The sequence below is a fragment of the Cucurbita pepo genome, chromosome LG12, assembly GCF_002806865.2.
Source record: "Cucurbita pepo subsp. pepo cultivar mu-cu-16 chromosome LG12, ASM280686v2, whole genome shotgun sequence".
In the NCBI taxonomy this organism is placed as follows: domain Eukaryota; kingdom Viridiplantae; phylum Streptophyta; class Magnoliopsida; order Cucurbitales; family Cucurbitaceae; genus Cucurbita; species Cucurbita pepo.
The window spans coordinates 9692583-9708876 of NC_036649.1; the positions used below are offsets into that span (position 1 = coordinate 9692583).

Consider the following 16294-nt stretch of genomic DNA (forward strand, 5'->3'; position numbering starts at 1 on the left):
ATACTTGAGATTAGTACCTCAATGCCCTCGTCTTGGATTCTTAACTCTATTAATGTAATCTTAAATAATATATTTTTGACATATAAAACAATCATGTTTAATAAATATCTAAAGAATTATAGTATACTAATAATATTATGTGTTTTGTCCCGATAATGTTATTGATATTGGTTGTAATAACTAGTTTGGTTTGATTATTTTCGATAAATTGGACATTTTGGTTTAATCAGTGTTTAAATACCTGAATCGATTGATTTTGTAGCTAAGCGGACATTGGGTTCGGTTTTATGTTTGAAAAAATTGAGGTCATTAGTTCAATTCTAAATGGAAATCAAAATCGAATAAAATTAATTAATTTGCTCCTCTAATTTGATTCTTCTCAATCTTCTGTTGTGGAGAAGATTAATATTTCATAAGATTCATTTAAAAAAATTTAGTAATCTACCAATTTTTAGACTAAACATTGATTTAAAGACATAAGTAATATATTGGATCGGTANAAAAAAAAAAAAAAAACAAGAGAGCTGTGATTGGGGGAAAGAAAATTGAAAATGGTGCCACGTGTATCATGTGTGGCGGATGTAGATACAGATGATTCCAAAATATATGTTCTTTGTGGAGCAACAAATCATTCATTATTCACATATATAATTCATCACATGGATAACAAATAATTTCTTATCCATCATTAAAATTCTATTAATATCTTAACATCTGTACTAATTTTTCAATTTAATTTGTATTTAATATGTTTATCCAAACTTTCTTTTTTAATATAATTGATTAACACATTATCATTTTTATCAAAATATTAGAGGTAAGAGGTTCGAATCATATATAGGTGATAACCTAAATGATTATTTATTCAAATTTTCAAATATTTTAAAAAAAATTATATTTATTTTTAATGTGAGATTAGTTTTGATAAATTTATTTAGAATAATGTATGCAATTTGATTCCTCCTCCAATTATTGATACAGAGATACGTAATGGGCAGAAGGGCCCCACTCCAAATCTAATACCGTTGAAATATCTATCCAAATGAATCCAAATCCAATATTCTTTAGACCTCAATTTGATTTTTCCCTTACCATCGTGATTCACGTTTTTTCTTTTATCCCTTTACAAATATTTAACAATTCTCTTTAAATTTTTAATTTTATATACGAGTCACCGAAGAAAAAAAAATAATTTTTTTTAGTCATACTATCATTGGTTCACTAAACCAACAAAACACCGATGGTTCAGTCGGTTCGACCCCGATAGTTTACTATTTTTCTAATGGATATATTAGCTTACTTTGATTAAGGTCAACAGCTCCTGCAGCTCAAGTTTGTTGAAGTAGCTCTCTGTTTTTTTGTGGCTACTGCACGGATGGGAGATATCTTATCTGCCTCAAATTTCTCCACCATGGCATACACCTATCAAAAAGATGTCAGATTATTAATCATCTGGACCTCTTGAGTATAATCATGCTTAGTAACACTAATTCTATATAAATACAGTGAGAAAACGAAACGTACATCGACCTCCCTCGATGTCCTGATCATACATAATTACATACTCATTATGATATCATGGACTGTAAAAGGATACTGTGTTTGTGAATTTTGACGTCCATCGAACTTGGATTACAAATATCAAATCTCTATGCAATCCATAAATAAATATGCATGCACGAGGGGGTTCAAAGAGAGTGATCATGTGATCAGAGAAGTCCCTGTTTACTGATTTTCTCAATGTCACTTAATCCAACGTATATATGATTTTGAATCTCAAGTGTTGTTAAGGTTCATACCAGTCATCATCGAGACTATATGAGTATTGACTTGTTTGTTCGAAGGAATACTAAATGTGAGATCTCACATTGGTTTGAGAGGAGAACGAAGCATTCCTTGTAAGGGTGTGAAAATCTCTCCCTAGTAGACGCGTTTTTAAACTTTGAGGGGAAACCCTTGAAGGGAAAGCCTAAACAGGACAATATCTGCTAACGGTGGGCCTTGAGCTATTACAAATGGTATCAGAGCCAGTCACCAAACTGTGCAAGGCACTAGTCGGAGTAAGGCTAGACCCTTTCCATAGTAGACAAATTTTAAAACCGTGAGGCTGACGATGATACGTAACATGCCAAAGTGGGCAATATCTGCTAGTGGTGGGCTTGAGCTGTTACAAATGATATTAGAGCCAGACACCGAGTGGTGTGCCATCGGGGACACTGGCCCGTAAGGGAGGTGGATTGTGAGATCTCACATCGGTTGAAGGGGGGAGCGAAGAATTTCTTATAAGGGCGTGGAAACCTCTCTCTAGTAGAGGCGTCTTAAAACCTTAAAGGAAAGTCCTTAAAGGAAAACCTAAAAATGACAATATTTGCTAGCCGTGAGTTTGGGTGTTACACTAAATGTCTGCAATCATGCAATCTAAAAAGAGTTTTCTTTCAAGTTTAACGATGAAAATAGAACCTTCAAGTTAAATATTTCACAAGGAGAAGTCATCTAAAGCACCATCTTTGCTTACCTTCCTCACACTGGACGTCAACCCCACGCTGGACATAACCTTGTTGTCCACACATTTCCATGATATAGATTTCTTCTCCTGTTTCCGAAACAACTTGCTACCTTCACCTTCAAGAACACATACAAACAGATTAAGCAAATTAATTGAAATGAAAAGAAATAACACATGTCTATTAGGGAGAGGTTTTCACACCCTTATAAGAATTGGAATCTCACAATCCACTCTCCTTAGGGCCCAACGTCCCCATTGGCACACTGCCCAATGTCTGCCTCTGATACCATTTGTAACAATCCAAGCCCACCGCTACTAGATATTGTCCTCTTTTAGGCTTTCCCTCAAGGTTTTAACACACGTCTACTAGGAAGAGGTTTCCACACCCTTATAAGGAATGTTTCGTTCCCCTCTCCAACCGATGTGGGGTGTCACACAAAAGAACATAAAGGACAACTATAGCTACATCAAAATGTTTGAGAGCCTATAAGATAAGTAAATCTCATATAGGTTAAGTTTTATAGCAAGTTTCTAGTCACAGAGTTCATGGCATACTCAATGCACAGATAGGCAAGAAAGGAGAAGTAACTCGAACCTTTTAAACGTAACACCAAGTGTTCAACATATATCTTGAGACGGATGTGCGAGAAAACATGGATAAAATCTCCAACATCTTCTCTAATAACGATATCAAAATTCTTTTTTGGTTCAAGTCCAAAGGATTTACTCAAGAGGCTGTTCATGGATTCTCTCCTTGTACTTGAATCAGCTTCTCCCTTCAACAAGACAGATGGGAACTCCCATAGGCCAGCAAGCAAGCCTTCATCAGGCCTCTTTACAAGAAGAAATCTACTGGATTGCTTCAACTCAGATGAGCCCTGATTTTCCAATATCTCAACCACACAAACAGCAGAGTAATCATGTCTTTGTTTGGTCTTTATACCCTTAGCGGGATAATCTGTGACAAGAACTGAACTATCATCCTTTGAGATTGAAAGGGCCTCACAGTGATCAAACACAGGGCATGTTGAGCAGCTTGGGCTTGTTGGTGTGCATAAAGTTGCACCAAGTTCCATGAGTGCCTGATTGAAGTCCCCAGGCCTGGAAGGATCAACTAATTGAGCAGCTGCCTTCCTAACTCATCCACCCCCCACCCCAAAAAAAACAATGAGAACAATTAGGATAAAAAGATTCTATAAAAGCCTTTAGAACAACTAGAAAGTATGCTCACCAAACTTGCTTAACCAACTTTGAGTCTTTCGGATTTCCTGAAATAGCCTTTAATCGAGCGATTACCCGAATCACATTACCATCAACCACAGGCACCACCTGCTCAGGAAACATATTTAGAAGTGCATTGTAACGGCCCAGACCCACCGCTAGCAGATATTGTCCTCTTTAGACTTTCCCTCAAGGTTTTTAAAACGAGTAAGAGAAAAAAATAGGCGAGAAAAACACTCACTTCATCAAATGCTATGGAGGCAATAGCCCCTGCTGTATACTCTCCAATTCCAGGAATTTTTCGAAGGGCAGAAACCGTTTTAGGAAATTCGCCACCTTCTTTGACTATCAACTTTGCACCCTAACAACAAAATTAGAAAGGGTAATTCAAAATTTCATAGCAATGATTAATATCCAGAGATGTTGATATATATATATATATTTTTCATTTCAGTTCTTTTTGTACTTTATTTTGTAATATTTTGATAAGTAACATGCAGTCAATTTACTGAAGAATATACAAGTAGAAAAGAAAACCCACTAGCATGTATGCATATGGTGTGCATTACAGTCGAAGTGTAACGCCTATGTGCCTCGACATTACTCTGCACTCCTACAACATGGGTATGTTGCTTACTTATTGCTTCTAAGAGTGAAGACTATCCCTACAGACCAATACGGGACCTTTCAGCATGCTTTGTTATCACTCACATGCATCCTAGGAAAATTATGAGGAGGTCACCTGACATAGAACTGCTCTAAGAAAAGCTTGCTAACTTCGGAGTTCCTATGATTGAGCCACCAAAAAGAAAAAGAAAGTGCACCTTGTTGGTATAGGTAAGTAACTTTCAATTCTTTTAAACCGATTTTAACCATCCTATCCTCAGGATTGCTCTCATTCGAATGTGGTCCAGTTTCATTCATGTACAGGATCGCTCTCATTCTATCCTCAAGATCGCTCTACCCTCTCCATAAACACCATGACAACATATTCACCTTCTTCAAATTTCAAGATTTCAGCAGCTCCCACTAAATGTTTTAGCAAAGATTTGACGGAGTCTCATCCTGAAATATCTAGTTTCTACAATCTTCCTCTCTAGATAGAACTTTTCCACGTGATAACTCAAGAAAGCTTCAACATCCAGTTAACTCCTCATCTTTTAAACATCTTTTAATACAAACTTTCAAGTTTCGATGATCTTAGCAACTGTCCCAGACATGTCACTGACTCACTGCTAACATATCTTTCTGATATCAAAGTTCATATAATATGAGAAATCAATTGGCCAATAACTGATTTGCAATCCAAGGAACCTTCCAAAAAGAGACCCAAGAGAAAAAAGTGCCTCATGGTCTTTTCAAATTCCTTATCGACACAGGCAAAGCAAAAGGAGACATATAATAAATCAGTACACTTGATAAAAGAGTAAATCTCCCTCCATCAAGGGAGTCTTATAAAGCCTAGAATCATGAAGCCTTAGGAAACAAGAGCGAGCATGGGGTTTTCTGAGTATGTCTTTGAGGAAGGAGCTTATAGGGTGTAAGGGAGTTTGAGAAGCTTGTTGGAAGGGAGACCACAAGTTAGGTTGTTATTTCAATACCCTGAATACTAGGGTTATCTTGTACATCACCTTTCTTAAATACTATTCTAATGTTAAAATGGTAGGATAGCAGACCCATATGAGTCCCAACAGTTGTCGCTGAACCGTCCAACTCTTTATTACTTATCCTCATCTTCGCCTAGGCTGACAGGGCCGTAATAAGTCATGAAAGAGTAGATGGAGATTGAGACAGTGATATAAGCTATAGTAAAGCAAACCAGTGTGTGTTTTCCCAGCAATCAACCAGTTGTGGTAGAAAAGTTTCCCACCTCTCCTACCTCTATCTTGAGAAAGATTCAAAACAAAAAGCTGCCCTCTTAACAAACGAAGCTAATATTTAAAAGTAAATGCCAACCTAAACCATGTCCCAAGGAAATTGGAAGGAGTGATCGTGGTGGCAGATATTAAGAGACCAAAAATTCCATTAGTGCAGCGAGTAAAGATTACCTCTAAAAGAAAACGAGCTCGTCTATAGTATCCCAAGCCTGCCCACATTTCATTCACCTCCTGCCAGAGATCTAAACTGCTTACTGAGAGTAAAGAAGACAATATTGTAGCTCAAACTAAATCATAAAACCAACCTCGAGAGAAGCACGAGAGAGATGTTGAACGGTGGGCCATTTATGCATCCAACGCTTGTAATATTCAACGACGGTCTGAACTCTCGTCTGCTGCAGCATTATTTCTGATACCCACACACCATAACCCCGTGTTTGAGGCTGCCCTTTGTCCAACCTCCTCCAAGGAAGGTCCCTATGGCTAAGGTCGTACCAATCCAATAGCGATGACCTCATTGTCTGAACTTTATCTATGCTGAACATAATATCTTCAATGTCAGCGATTGGTTCCCTTTTGGACGGACTTCGGCCCCGGCGCTTTTCCCCCTTCGTTGGTTTCTTTTTCACATCCTCCTCGTTCTCGTTCTTTTCTCCGCCGCTCATGCTGTTACAACCCCTCCCACTACCCTGATGACTCTTCAATGATTACCCACGAGGTGAAAGTTGCCAGCCAAGGAGAGAAGAAGAGAAAAGAAACGAGTAGGGCAGATATGTGTAGCGATGTACGAGGACCCAGTCCATTATTAGTGTAGCTGGGTTAGAAAAGGTAAACACTGCGACCTAACCTGATTTGGGCGGGAAATCCCAGTTTGACGAGATTAATACTCGATTAGTTTTCACTAACAAAATGAATAATGAATTAACCCAAATGTGAATTCAGTCTAATTTCTTAAAAAGTTTAGAACTTTAATACACAAGCCACATAGATGGAGAGACCCAAATGTGAATTCATTTGGGTCGTCTGAAAGTCCATTAAGGGGGTTGGTCCGGTCCGAAATGTGGACGTCTCGTGTTCCGATCCACACAGCGCTGCTTGCTGTCGTTTGTCGTCGACGCCCTAAACCCTTAAACCCCGAAACCCCATCGTCGTCCAGTGAATTCAAGTCAGAAGAACATGGTGAGACCCAGAGTGGATTTAATCTGGAAAAGCCCTCATTTCTTCAATGCCATTAAGGAGCGAGAACTGGACCTGCGAGGTTGTCTATCTGTTCTCAATTCTTTACTTTTTTTCACTCTCTTGGGCATGCATTTCTTAACTCATTTCTTCTCGTTTACCTTACTCTGATGTATCCATAACTTGGCCATACCATTTCTCCTCTTGGGTTAGTTTTGTTGTAGTCTGAAATTTGAATTATGTTCTTCCCCGCCTGTAAGCTGCATACATCTTTATCTGCTGGCAACGTACTTAAAGACTTCTTTCTACATGAATGATAGATCTGAGATCTTAGGCTATAGATTGTACGTCATTCACAAGTTGAAGTCATTGCGGAGCAGATTATAGGTATTAAGGTCTCTACATTCTATAATTACCGTATGAAGTGAAGTTAAATTTAGTAATAGTAGTATTTTATTAACAAAGTAAATCAAATAATCTATTTTAGGGGGTTCTAAGATTTCAATGCTTAATTAATGGGAACATTCCTAATATATTGGTTTATTATGTCAATTCCTTCCTATTATTACGTTGTGTGATCAATTAACCAAAGTCTTCATGTTACAGGCGGCCATTAAACTCTAGAGGTTGCGAGATTAGAACAGTTGTGCTTCCTTTTCTTAAAAAAAAAAAAAAAAAAAAAATTCTCGACGCTCAGTTGCCTGCAAATTTGAATCTTTTCAAAGATAATACCTCAAAAGATATAGATGAGAAGACAATGTCTAATAGTAGAGACAAAAAGATGATATCCAAAGATTTAAAAGAACAATCAAAGGATGAATTTACAGCCATTCGAGATTTTATCTCGAAGTTAGTTCTTGTTTTTGTAATGCAAGTAGATTGCTGTTTCATAAGCTAACGAAGTTTTCTTCCATTGCCATTCATTCATCAATGCTGTCCTTCTCGAAACCTTTTGAGAAGATTTAAAAAAGATTTAAAAAAAAGGTGTGCAAATTTGAAACACTTCCATAAGATATAAATACTCTTTAAAACATTTTAAATACACTTTTACGAGGGTACTCCAAATCACCCATATGCACTTCTAAAGTCACACCAAACTGTCACACTTGGACTGTTATTTATAAGCACTTCCAAAAGTAAATAACTTTGGTAAAAGCACTTCATCAAAACAAATTATCACCCGACATGGGCAAAGGTTCAAAACCACATCCATGCGTCAAACTAAAACAAACTTTTCCAATAGCACTTCCTAAAGGAATACCTAACACACTTGGGCTAAGTATAATAACGCTTTAAATGCATCTTTAAAAAAGTAGCCTAGTTCCTGATGCCGTTTCCTATTAATTCCAAACACAATGTTTTTAGATATCCAAAAACCATACCCAGCAAAACAACCTTAAAACACTGTAACATGCATATGAATTCAAATCCAACTGACATGGTTTATCAGCAACGATAAATAGTCAAAACGACACAAACTCAAAAATTTAAGGTCATACGGCATTGAATATTATTGTAATACTTGAAATATTTTTGTAACTGAGTATCTGCTGTAGGAAGCAACCATTCCACGAGAACAAGGGCAGAGCACTGTGGCTATAGATGGGAGCACGCATCCTTGAAGATCTATCAGATAGGCGCCAAATCACGATCAAAAGGACATAACCCCTACGAGTACAAAAGGTAGATTATTGAGCATGTAACCATAAGACAAAGTTCATTATATAAAGCCTTCACAAAGTTCAATCCAAAACTAACCTCCGAGAACCCTGGGCGCTGGTGCAAGCTCTTTATCCCCCATCTGCACCAGCAACGAGGAGTGATTGATTGATTGCTATTCAGAATCACCATACTCTTCCCCATCGGATAGTTCATCAAACGATCTTATGTCAAGCTGGTAACGAAGAATTCCTCCAATACCACCAAAACCTCTGCAGAATTGTGATCCTTCCTGTGATTTGTTCGTAACGAATTCCAGGGTACAACCAAACTTCTTGTACTCGTTTGCAAACCATTCCAGCAAGGCCATTTTTTCTTGAACCTCCAATTCAGCAGCGGTGATGGGGTCACGGAAGTTGCTCTGATTGGCTTCCTGTTCCTTATTCAAGTGCTTTATAATAACCTCACCAGTGGAAACATTCTTTAATACGTACCTATTGATATCCAAATTTTCCCAAACAATGAGTATCTCAACAGCACCCATCTCCAGAGCTTTCAGTGTGTCGTCAACACCAAAAACATATTTCCCCGTGTCCTGGCTAATCTCTTCAAAGTATTTTCCAATCAAACGCTTCTCCTGTATAAATTTTACATTAGACAAGATCTCGGACGACAATTCAATAGCCTGATTAAATCCATTTTCCCCTCCATAAGAGACATCAACCACATTAAGTATTTTAGCCTGAAGACGAGGATCAAACATGTCGGACTGGCTGAGCTCTGTTTTGAAGTCGGCTGATCCAGCCAGTATCAATCCTGCAACATTGGGTTGACTAGTGGCCGGATTAATATAGAACTGGGTTGCAAGCTCTGCTGTTTTCCTGACATAGTTGTGCCGTTTCTCCATCCGAAGACGGGCAAACCTAAGTGCTGACTGACCTCCTCTTCCATGTTTCTTAGGAAGGTCGACGCTAAATTTGTGAAGGACTTCACGTGTGTTACCACTCAATGTCCCAAAAAGTGTTCCATTACCATCCATGACAATGAAGCCAAACTTGTCATCAGATTCTAGAAGTTCATTCAGGGCTTCCGTATGGAACTTGTTGTCGCAGAGATAGAGAGAAGCATTTATAGGTCTGAAAGGCTCAAAATCAATTGTAACTTTCTTTTCTTTTCCATCTTCAGTCACGATTGTTCCAGTATATAGCACAAGCCCATTTGGAGGAACCTTGTTATACAACTTGAGTCTCTGCTGAGCAGACGTGATGGCGCCCAAAACAGATTGGCGATTTACCCTACTCTTAATGTTCGAAGCAGTTCCAAATTCATCACCAAGCATCTTAGTAACACGAGATATTTGATCGCGCGGAGGCATGATGAGAGAGATCATGCTAGTCCCATTGCCTCTTGCAGCTTCAAGTGCTTTAATCAACTTCTTAATTTTCCATATTTCAATGTTCTTATCAGTTTCATGACCATCAGCCATCGTAATAAAATGAGAATACTGTGGAAAAGGGAAAAGAAAAATACATGAGGGAATGCATTGAATCAAGAAAAGCCATCGTTTCCATGAGTGGTTAAGCAGGGAAAGGTTATTGAATTAAATTTAAAAGAGAAACAACAGAACAACAAAATGTTTTTCGAGCAGGTCTGGTGGAAGTTTTCATATGATTTCCAACAACACAAGAATTTATGATAAAACTTAGGTGCTTTTGAAAGAGAGTTACCGGCGGGGATGGGTGCTCGAGAGGGAAAGAAGCCGCCGCGATGTGGGTTCGTGGGAGAGAGCTGCTGCCGGCCGCTAATACGGGGGATTATGCTCGTAAGAGATGCCGCTGGAGTTGGGAGACAGAGAGATCTCGGACCACCGGAAGAGATCTGAGAAGGATTGAAAACGAGAGCTGGTGAGTTGGGGAAGCAATCGGGGAACGGGGTCCGTAGACTCTGCTCGGGAGAGATGAGAGAGAGATCTAAGATTGAGAAATGGGAGATTGAGAAATGGAAGAATGAATTAGGGAGATTTAGGGTTTCTTCAAAAGACAGGGTGGAAGTTGTTGGGCTGGGCTGGTTTGCTGTTTTTATTTTTATTTTTATTTTTTTATAATATTTTAATTGCAATTTACCATAGCTTAATTTTTTTTTATAAAAAAATTGATTGAAATTATAAAGCCTCTTCATTTAATTTTAATTTTTAAAAATTTTATTCGCAATTAACAATATATAAAAGAACTTAAGAGGGTATATTATATAGTTCTAGATTTTTCATATTTGAGAAATAATATTAACCTACAAATAAAACCACCAAATTATTATTAAATATTAAATAATTAGTTAAAAGACTTTAAAAAATAAATGTATTAAAAGTCAATTGATTTAAAATTTAACCCAAATGAAATTTTCTCTTTCTTAAATAATAAATTTAGCACAATCTAATCGGATCACCAATTTAAAATTTTATTTATAATAAAATAAACATTTAAAAGAACTATTTATTTATTTTCAAACCAAAAGAATAAATTAAGAGATTTTGAAGATCAAATATTTAAAATAATAAAAAAACTATAATATATATATATACATATATATATATCATAAACATTAACAATCAAGGTACTTTAAAACCCTAACACGTAAAATTTCCATTTATTTAAATCTAACTCAATCCAAACCAACCAAATTGAATACACAAAATCTTTGAATCAACAAAAACCATGAATTCAGAAACAGAATATCAGGCTAAATATGGGACGCCCTTGATGCATTGGCTAGAAAACCATTAAGACAAAACGATTTGCATTGCTGAAATCCTGCTTTAAAACAATTTGTTGCTCTGTTCTGATAATATATAACTACATATCTAGTTACTCTTGATAACACATCCAAGCCCATGTCAGCCACAGAAAACAAATGGACCAACTTTTTCTACATCCATTCGCCATATCCAAAGAGCAACGCATGAAGGAAAACCAGAGCCGAAAACCAGAAGGATAAGCCCATCACAGGCAAAAAAAATTGTATGACAATGCAAATATCATACAAATAGACAACCACTACACCTACGTGATGAGCGCACTTGAAAAAAGGGGTTAAAAGCAGAGCAAATAGGCAACCACTATACTCTCCAGGACATTGAGACAAGAACAAATAATTCTAATGGTTTACAAATGACAAACTATTCGAGAAAGAACAAGTCAATACTTCAAAAGATTAAATGCAGCTAAAAATACGATACAAATTTATAACTCATGGCATAAAGGCAAGCAAATCTAAACAGACCGATCAATTAAAAGGAATTGGGGAGCTCGCAAAAACACTTGATGTGAATTCCTTCAAACAAAACTTAGTTTCATGGACAACATTAAGATCAATGTACTGCAACAACGGTGCCTAAATGCTCTTCTTCTCAAACAAAATTGAATAATCAACATCCATAACGAAGAAAACCCGAGACAAAGACAAAATGTGCTCAATTGCAATATCAAAATTCAAACCCACCCATCCTGATCCTACTGCAAGCCAATTCTGAGACAAGGACTTAGTCACCCTTTCTTCTAAAGGAGCACCCTTCTGTTAGCCTAGCGCGCCCTCCAGTTGGCTGGCACAAGACCGTCTGGCAATTCCCACATACCACGACTGTTTGTGAATGACTGAATACAGTCGTTCTGTTTTCCATTCAAAGAGTTCTATGTCATCACTCACTTAATAAACAACCTAAATATCCAACCCTTTAGGGAAAACACAAAGTACATGTAACCATAATACATGAAAAAGATGAATACTTACATGTTAAAGCAACCCTGACACTTCACGTCCTGCATTCAGAATCAACAGAACAGCTCGATCACCATTATCAAAGTAACGATTAGATTAAAAAATAAAAAATAAAAAAGTCAAAAGGAGGAACACGAATCGACATACCATGAAGAATGAGTTGGGCGACTGTACGAGACGCTTGAGCTTGTGTTTTCTCTTCTCGAGTTCAGCCGGAGGATTGAGCAAATCGATGTCGTTTTGAAGAACCTGTCAATAGCGTGAAAGAAAGTGAAAATTATAGGATCCGAATTCGGAAGAGATGAAGAGGCATAATCCACATGTAGCAGGGAAATTTGGAGTTTACCATGATGATCAAGAAGCAACCGTCTGGATCGCGAACCCTAAAATCCCAACGGGAGTTCGCGAGAGACACAGGGCGGTAGGATGAATGCAAGGAAACAGGAGAAGAGCGCCGTCTGGGATGAATATAAAGGAGCGGCTGGAAACTGTGAACACCGTTGGATTTGTTTAGAAACAAATCTCAGCCTTTAACTTTTGAAATGCCTAGGGCTACGCACTCGGAGAGGGTATAACCGTCCATTCATATATTTAATAATTAAAATTTTTCCCACTTGAAAATCGATATCCAGAAAATAAGGTTTGTTTTCTGCAACTTTTTCTTTTTTCAGTTAAATTCCATCTTCTCCTCCATCCATTACTGGGCCACTGGCCATAGAGAGGAGAGAGACCCCAGAAGCCATGGTTTCCAAGGCGACCTTCTTCCTTGTCCTTTCATTGCTGGCTGTGAGTGTGCGGCGTTCCGTTTCGGAGGATCCTATTCCGACCCCATGGCCTCTCCAATTCCACTCAATTCTGTTCATGAATTACAGCGGAATTCTTCAGATAATCGACCTCTGGTACGACTGGCCCAATGGTCGTAATTTCAACATCATCCAGCACCAGCTCGGCAACGTCCTCTACGACCTCGAGTGGAACAACGGCACTTCCTTCTTCTACACTTTGGACTCCTCCAAGACTTGCTCTTCGGCTCAGCTCGAGGTGGGTATTCTCCGACCCAATTGGCTCGATGGAGCCAATTATCNGTTTCAGTTCGAGGTGGGTATTCTCCGACCCAATTGGCTGGATGGAGCCAATTATGTTGGTCAACGCCATGTCAATGGCTTCCTTTGCAATGTCTGGGAGAAGGTCGATTTCATCTGGTATTACGAGGATGTTGAGACCAAAAGGCCTGTTCATTGGGTCTTTTATACTGGTAACCCTCTGTCTCTGTCTGCCCGATTCTTAATCTGCTGCTATACATTAGGGTTTTCACTTTCCCTTCCCCAATTGTGCAGGAAGACAGGCTCATGTGATGACATTTGAAGTGGGTGCTGTGCTGGAGGATGAGAAATGGCAAGCCCCTGTCTACTGCTTTGACGGCAAGGGAGGTGGTGCTAACAATGGGGTTCTCCACCAGAATTTGCCTGTAATGGATGGAGTTCTAAGGGGCTCCCTATTTCCTGCTATCTGGAACCTTGTTGTTTCCTGCCTACTCCCGTCACCCTAGACTTGTTGGACAACAATTGAATAAATTAGCACCGAAGTTTATGATCTATATCTTGATGTTTGTTCAAACAAAGGGTTTCTCTCCTCATTTGTGTTCCGACTTAACCATTCTAATACCAAAACATCTCATCACGAACTTAACATCTATGGAGGGAGAGAGACTGTGATCCTTCTCCCAATTCGATTAGGCAGATTACTAGATTTGAATGGTTTAGATGAGATGACAAAGGGGAGAAATTTACTAATAGGATTGCTTGTAGAGTTTCGAGTATAGTTTTGTTTTCTCCTAAATACGATTGCATGTCTCAATTGAGCCATTTGCTTATCAGAGTGGCATTTATTCTGGAAACAGGTTTGAAAGAAAACTAATTAAGTGCGTTCTGTATAAACTAATCATTATAATACAGGCTGCATTAAGACAGTACAGACATACCGTCCTGTACAGTAAGACTCCTTGACACTGTTCTTCCTGATGGTTGTCATCCAAATGTTCTAATCACCATTCTTACTAAGCTCTTGCTGCTCAAGCTTTGGAATCAAGGCCTTCTCTTCGTCCTCTTCAACTGCATTGTAGACTCGGCCATCAGTATCTTCTTTCTTCTTATTATTTGCCTGCTTCATCAAGACTACAATAGGGATATATGAGACTTCATCAATATACGACCATACTAATCTTCAATATTTTCTTCCTTCTTATAATTTGCTTGCCATATCAATACAACATTAAAGGCATAAATAGTAAGTTAAAAGTCCTGGAAGATATTAAAAATACCCAATACCTTCTTTGAAGACAAGTCCAGTCGGTGCTGCAAAGAGAGGACCAATAAACCAGACTGCCGATGGATTATCAACAACATACTGCACTATGCTGTCCCCAGCTGGTTGTGCAAGATTTGTGCAAGTTAACAAAGATCCAGCAACATCAAGCACCCATAGAGCTTGAAGAGTGCGCTTAATTGCAGTCAAATATATGTGAATCAAAACTCGAGATAAGCCCAATCCTCTATTAGGAACTACGATCCTCCATAAGTATGATATTGTCCACTTTGAGCATAAGCTTCATAGTTTTGCTTTTTCTTTCCCCAAAATGTCTCATACCAACGAAGATAGTATTCTTACTTATGAACCCATGATGACCCTTCGATTAGTCAATCTGGGACTCCTCTCCCAACAATTCTCAACGTCCTCCTTCACCATAGGCATACAACATACCAATATTTTGCTTTTAAGTGCGTCACTCAATGAAGAGTTATCACGAAAGAGGTAGCAGCTGTCACTAAGCCCGCTCTATATGAAATTACCTGCCACAGTAAGCAAATTAACACTGAAATATATAAGAACATCTTCATCTTGTCATAGACTCTCTACGCAGGTTCAAACGCATGAGACTGTCTTCACCAATGAAAATTGAGTACACGTCAAATCCTAAATTACTAGCAAGTAAATGAAGACAGCTATCACATTTAAGCACTATGATCAAATCATTTATAATTATTGAGCCAGGCACCATGATCTTGTCGGTAAGGAGGCTTAGATGACACAACATTAGGTAGGCTACAATAGTATGCTGCATGAAAATTCCAGAACCAGACAACACACCAACATTAAGTGTAGTGAAAAACAGGAAATTTGAATTTCTCGTTTTATCATCTTGAAATTCGAGTGAAATAAATTGTGAGAAACACATATACATATGCAATCGAGAAACTATGAACCTAAAATCACTTAACTAATAAGTAATATAAAGGTTGAATTACTCATTACTGGTTTTCATGTTGAGTTTATGACTAAAGACCCAAAATCAAAGGGTTAGGAAGGGTAATAAGAGACCTGTAAGAAGAAGAAAGAGATTTATTTTGATAAGATGCTAGAAGAAGCGGCTACATTACCTTTTTGCACAGTATTCCTACATAATCTCATGGAAGGAGTTATCTAAACACAAATTCCTCTACCATTCAGGCTATTTCTTTTTCCCAGGGTAATCCGTGGAAAGGATGATTCATTCGATCGACATGAGAGTCTTTAATCAAATGGAGTTAATACAATAATACACATGAATAATGGAGTTAATACAAATAATCAGTTACAACTTACAAAGAAAACGCAAATCCAAATCGTATGAGACAAATATTAGAAAGAATTAAAGGATAAGTAAAGAAGAGAAAGAGAAAGCAGGCTGAACCTCTCGAACGTCGGAAGAATCAACGGTCCAAGGGCCATAAACTCCCTGCTAGACGGTGGGAGTGGGCGAGGTTTGGCCAGCGACCATGCAATTGAGAGCTAATAACTTAGATGGCGGAGGAAAAGAAGCTGGGGAACGAAGCAGCAACTTAGTTTTAGTATCAGCCGAAAAACTAAAAGAAGGAAGCTTCGAGGGAGAAAGAATGGAGGCACATAAACATCCACGCGCCATTTCAGACTGCCTCCGCCACAAAATCTCCCGCTTGTTTCCAACTCCGCCGTACCGGTCAATATTTTCTTCTTTTGGGAATAAATAAATAATCAGACCGTGGGCCGGAACGGATTTCATTACATT

The 16294-nt window shown here is 38.2% G+C and overlaps 4 protein-coding genes across 5 annotated transcripts; 1 reads left to right on the forward strand and 3 right to left on the reverse strand.

Moving 5' to 3' along the window:
* Nucleotides 1-1140: 1140 nt before the first annotated feature.
* On the reverse strand, nt 1141-7372 carry LOC111806540 (adenine DNA glycosylase). The gene is made up of 7 exons (XM_023691900.1): nt 5910-7372; nt 5776-5835; nt 3969-4088; nt 3738-3835; nt 3102-3640; nt 2516-2622; nt 1141-1422 (listed from the first exon to the last, which is right to left on the reverse strand). The coding sequence occupies exons 1-7, from the start codon at nt 6267-6269 to the stop codon at nt 1312-1314; spliced, it is 1395 nt and encodes a 464-aa protein (XP_023547668.1). The 5' UTR covers nt 6270-7372; the 3' UTR covers nt 1141-1311.
* A 726-nt stretch (nt 7373-8098) lies between these two features.
* LOC111806968 (eukaryotic peptide chain release factor subunit 1-3) lies at nt 8099-10445 on the reverse strand. Its single transcript, XM_023692523.1, has 3 exons — nt 10167-10445; nt 8539-9943; nt 8099-8448 (listed from the first exon to the last, which is right to left on the reverse strand). Exon 2 carries the CDS (start codon nt 9923-9925, stop codon nt 8615-8617), a length of 1311 nt encoding a protein of 436 aa, XP_023548291.1. The 5' UTR covers nt 9926-9943; nt 10167-10445; the 3' UTR covers nt 8099-8448; nt 8539-8614.
* A 1290-nt stretch (nt 10446-11735) lies between these two features.
* On the reverse strand, nt 11736-12847 carry LOC111807289 (40S ribosomal protein S27-2). Its single transcript, XM_023692951.1, has 4 exons — nt 12557-12847; nt 12358-12459; nt 12223-12251; nt 11736-12101 (listed from the first exon to the last, which is right to left on the reverse strand). The coding sequence occupies exons 1-4, from the start codon at nt 12557-12559 to the stop codon at nt 11975-11977; spliced, it is 261 nt and encodes an 86-aa protein (XP_023548719.1). The 5' UTR covers nt 12560-12847; the 3' UTR covers nt 11736-11974.
* LOC111807288 (uncharacterized protein At4g14100-like) lies at nt 12847-13809 on the forward strand. 2 transcript variants are annotated; one of them, XM_023692949.1, is made up of 3 exons: nt 12847-13294; nt 13352-13465; nt 13548-13809. In XM_023692949.1, the coding sequence occupies exons 1-3, from the start codon at nt 12952-12954 to the stop codon at nt 13757-13759; spliced, it is 669 nt and encodes a 222-aa protein (XP_023548717.1). In that variant the 5' UTR covers nt 12847-12951; the 3' UTR covers nt 13760-13809. The 2 variants fall into 2 exon arrangements, with proteins under 2 accessions (XP_023548717.1, XP_023548718.1); XM_023692950.1 differs by having other exon boundaries at nt 12847-13251; nt 13309-13465.
* Nucleotides 13810-16294: the final 2485 nt, after the last annotated feature.